Source organism: Punica granatum, unplaced genomic scaffold (assembly GCF_007655135.1).
Source record: "Punica granatum isolate Tunisia-2019 unplaced genomic scaffold, ASM765513v2 Contig00418, whole genome shotgun sequence".
Taxonomy (NCBI): Eukaryota; Viridiplantae; Streptophyta; class Magnoliopsida; order Myrtales; family Lythraceae; genus Punica; species Punica granatum.
This window is the reverse complement of record NW_022204333.1, coordinates 23,678-28,106: the sequence shown is the minus strand read 5'-3', so window position 1 is coordinate 28,106 and position 4,429 is coordinate 23,678. Positions and strand designations below refer to the sequence as shown.

The window sequence follows — 4,429 nt, the reverse complement described above, 5'->3', positions numbered from 1 at the left end:
TGTAACTTAATAGTACAAAATGTTTTATGTAAGTTACATAATGGTGTAAAATTTATAGTCTTGTAAAGGACGACTTGACGGCATCAATGGCGAGATGGCGGTTTGTATTATCATGTTACAACTTTGAAACATTTTGTACTATTAAGTAGCAAAAAAAAAATTTTTTGGACCAATCTGATACATTATTAAAACGTTTTGGACTACCAGTGTAATTAACCCTAAACTATATGCATATTACAGATTTATGTGAAATGATTTTAACTTTAATTTTAACTATACTCCACTTATCTTCAATTTAATAACACAATCACTACTTTCAATTATTCATTCCTTTTTTCACAATTTAACAACACAATGATTACTTTCTCTTAACTAATCATTACTTTCTCTCAACTATTCATTACTTTTTCACACTTTTTCTCATAATTCAACAACACAATTATTACAACCTAACTAAAATTGAAACTCAACTCTACTTAACTTTAAAACCAAACACAATATAATATTCCAATGTCTTAGTTTTAACAAGCTGACAAATATTTCTCTTTTTCCATTAATATCATCAAGCCCCCGTGATCATAATTTCAAATTGAGCATGGAGTAGGAGATTCTCCTGCAGGTTGTTTTCTGGACCAGAACAATGATATATGTAGATATATTGTTCAAATTGTAAGTTTATCGTAAGATTCGGATTCCTGGTGTGAATGCTCGGGGATTGATATCATTACAGTAAAGTCGCTTTAGAATTTCTAGTACCAATTGACGAAGCTGTATAGAAGGATATAGTATGTAGCAGCTATTACAAATAACATGCCTTGAATGAAGTGTAATACATAATCGAGGAGTAATTGATATTATGGTTCACAGAAAGAGGGAACATCTGTAAATTCTCAGCTTGAGTTTTTAAGTAGATATTGACTCAAGTCCGTATTAGTCTAGCTGAAATTTAATATAGTATCAGAGCCCCACGCACATATGCGCACCGGTGCCACGCAAGCCCAATATGTCAAAGAGCAACCAAAAGATTGCCTTGTCTTAGCCTCCCACCGCCCGAGCAAGGTAGAAGAGCTCGACTCGGGGTCAATTGTTGAGGGTAGGTGATTAAGGATACGTGACAACGTGTGGACAAATGACGACATATTGCACGTGAGGGCGAGTATTGAGGAATAAATGGAAAAGATATATCAATATCCATTGGTTTATATGAAACTTGGAAACCACCACTTATCAGTTTGAGTTTTTAAGTAAAAATGGGCCCAAACCCGTACGAGCTCAATGAAAATTCCGTAGCGTCGAGCATAACAGTTGCATGGGGGAAAAAGGGGAAAGAAAGAGTAAACATAGAAGATCAACCAGCTCCCTAAAGCCCGAGGGACCTTTGGGCGATTCGACTCGATAACAAAGCAAGGGCTAGAGAAGGAATCTTATCTTGAGGGATTAAAGAAAATTTTGATCTTGGATCTGAAGTATAATCCGTCAAGCCGGCTCCTAGCCGCAGTGGCCCTGCATAGTCCCCCGGGCCTTTAACAGTCACCCTTGCTTGTTATTGAACTGTTGTTTTATCCCCTCTACCTGGCAGGGACATTAGGCTCATTGTCACATTTGAGTAGGACATCCACAATGTTGTCCATGGTTGGTCTCTTGGTCCTGTCTTCCTCGACGCACGCTATTCCGACCTCCACTAGAGCTCTTGCCTGTCTTTTGCTGTACTGCCCCCTCAGCCTGGGGTCTAGGACTTTCTCGATCCACGTGTTATCCTCCGGATCAAATTGGATGTTCCTCCTGACCACCCTGACAAACTTTGTCAGCTGCGCTTCCTCCACCTCTTCCTCTCCTTCAACTACATCCATGATTGCCCAATTTGAGAGCCTGATCCCTCTCACCATCTCCAGGACCATCACTCCGTAGCTAAACACATCGACTTTAGCCGTGATTGGCAGGTTCAGGGCCCACTCCGGTGCCATGTACCCCTTCGTGCCGCGGATCATAGAGAAATCCGAGGTTGCATTGCCCCTCTGAAGGAGCTTTGCTAGCCCGAAATCCGCTATCTTAGGCTCGAAATCCGGGTCCAGGAGTATGTTCTCAGGCTTCACATCGCAGTGGATGATCCATTCGAGGCACTCGTGGTGCAGGTAAGCCAGGCCCTTTGCGGTCCCCAGTGAAATCCTGAATCGATCCTTCCATCTCAGGAGATTCGGTCCGAACAAGTGCCTGTCCAGAGATTGATTCTTGACGAACTCGTAGACTAGAAGTCTATTCCTTCCTTCAGCGCAGAACCCCCACATTCTTGCCAGGTTCATGTGGTTGATCTTTCCAATTGTGCTGACCTCTGCCCAAAAGAAATCTTCTCCATGGTGAACATCTCCCAGTCTCTTCACAGCCACTTCCCTTCCATCACCCAAATTGCCTTTATAGACTGTCCCAGAGCCACCTCTCCCAATCTCCTCCCTGAAGTTCCTCGTTGCGATCTTGAGCTCTCCATGGCTGAACTTCTTGAATTGGCTCGACAGGGCTTGGTACCCATCTTCCAATGGGTCCGGGCCCCCCTGTTTCCGGAAGAGTATCCACCAGCCCGACATGAAGAAGAGGATCTCCACTGCCCCAATGACAGACGCAAACCAATAGAGATAGGCCCATCTGATCCTCTTCCCTATACCATCATACATGGAGGATGAGCCCACCAGGACTGTGTTTTCACCGAGTGGGCAGATGGGGAGTGACCCGTTCAATATCGGAGTCACAGAGGAAACTTGGAGCGAGACTGGGAGTTTCAGGTACAGATTTCCGGGGAAGTCCGGCGTCTTATACCCATTGAAGAGGGAGCTCTTTGTGAAGCATGGCCCCAGCCCATTAGTCCTGTAGGCAAAACCCAGGCAATTGCAATCTGTAAGGCAGGCTTCCTGGCACCACTCATACGAGGTGCTGGAGTTATAAACCAGGTCGAACCCATAATAATCAGTTTGTGGGAGTTCCACGAATCTCACTTTGTCCGAAGTAAAGTTTGAACACGTGACATTGAACTTTGGCTTGCAACCGCTGTTCCAATTCGTGGGGTCGTTCATCTGATAACCGGGAGGACACGAACACTTGGGCTCGGGCGTATAGACACAAATCCCATTCCTCCCACAAACTCCATGAACTTTACACATTCCTTTCAGGGCCTCCCAAGTAACCGCCCAGGTGCCATTGGACTCATTCAAGCTATAGAGCCGTAAATTCCCATCATGATTGATTGTCAGCCTCCTCTTGATGCCATGCCCTCTGTCGGAAGCATTAAACTGGAAACGGTCACTGGACATGAACATCCCAGAGTCATCCAGAACCGCAATCCTAGTGCTGTTATAAGTCGTTCTTCCATTTCCGAATGCATCAGAATCAGGATTAGGCCAGTAGAGGCTCGATATTACGGGCCCATCGTGCATCAGTTTCAGCACATTGTCGCTGTCGAAGTAGAAATTGAAGTACCCCGAATAATAAGAACCTCTACCGAAGGAAGATATGAGCTTCAAGCTCTTAGTAAAAGGTTGGTTAGGGAGGAGTGTGTCGGTCGGATTATCAAAGCTCTGCCACAGCACGTGACCAGACGGGTCCTTCAGGATGAGGTTCCCACTTTCTAAGAGCTCGGCCTTGCGTGCACTGGTGGAGGTGGTATTGGTCTCCCAGGCGACTGTCCCATCGACATCCGTCAAGACCACGACACCATTCCCCCGGAAAGTGAGCCTGGAGCCTTTCCCGTTCACGGGCTTGTCCCGGTTGGCCATCCAGACCACAGTACGGTCTCGTGATCCAGTGAACCAAATGGAAAAGTAGTAAGCGTTCCCTCCGGATCCATAGAATCCGCAAGTGAACGTTTTCTTGGGGGAAACTAGAATCTCGAGTTCATCTTCAATCAATACCGAAAAGCCTCTTCTCAGAAAGCTCCTAGGAGAAGTTGCATGAGCGAAGATGAAGAGAGACATGGCAAGTAACAATATGGAGCTTGACATTATTGTGTAATTGATGCTTGTGATTGTTTTGATGTAAAGTGAGTTTGGTTAAGAAAAAGATGTATTCTGGAAGTAGAAACCCTACATATATATATATATATATATGTATGTATGGGAGCGTGTGCTTGTGTGTCTATGAAGTTCGGGAGAATGTAGAAAAGTCAATTACTTGTGCTAACAAAACATCTTTCTTATGCAGGCAATAAAAAATATTTTGTGATGACGACGACGACGACGATGAAAGGCCATATATTGTCTCCAGCCACAGTAGAGTACCGCGAAACTGCTTCGAAGACTATTGTGAATCTATGGTCTCCGGAGGAGGACATGCATCGAATGTGATCCATATTTGTTGACATTTTTTCTTATTATAAGAGAGATTTATGAGTTTACTATAATAAAATAGAAATTTTAATAAATAATAAAGAGGTACAAATAATTTC

General features: G+C 44.0%; 1 protein-coding gene across 1 annotated transcript; it reads right to left on the bottom strand.

Annotated features, from left to right (window-relative positions):
* Nucleotides 1–1,160: 1,160 nt before the first annotated feature.
* On the bottom strand, nt 1,161–4,128 carry LOC116190305 (putative receptor protein kinase ZmPK1). The gene has a single exon (XM_031519987.1). The coding sequence runs from the start codon at nt 3,984–3,986 to the stop codon at nt 1,569–1,571; it is 2,418 nt and encodes an 805-aa protein (XP_031375847.1). The 5' UTR covers nt 3,987–4,128; the 3' UTR covers nt 1,161–1,568.
* Between the last annotated feature and the right edge of the window lie 301 nt (nt 4,129–4,429).

What these genes read in the sequence shown, in the direction of transcription:
- LOC116190305 (XM_031519987.1), bottom strand. Translation starts at nt 3,986, where the DNA reads ATGTCAAGCTCCATATTGTTACTTGCCATGTCTCTCTTCATCTTCGCT.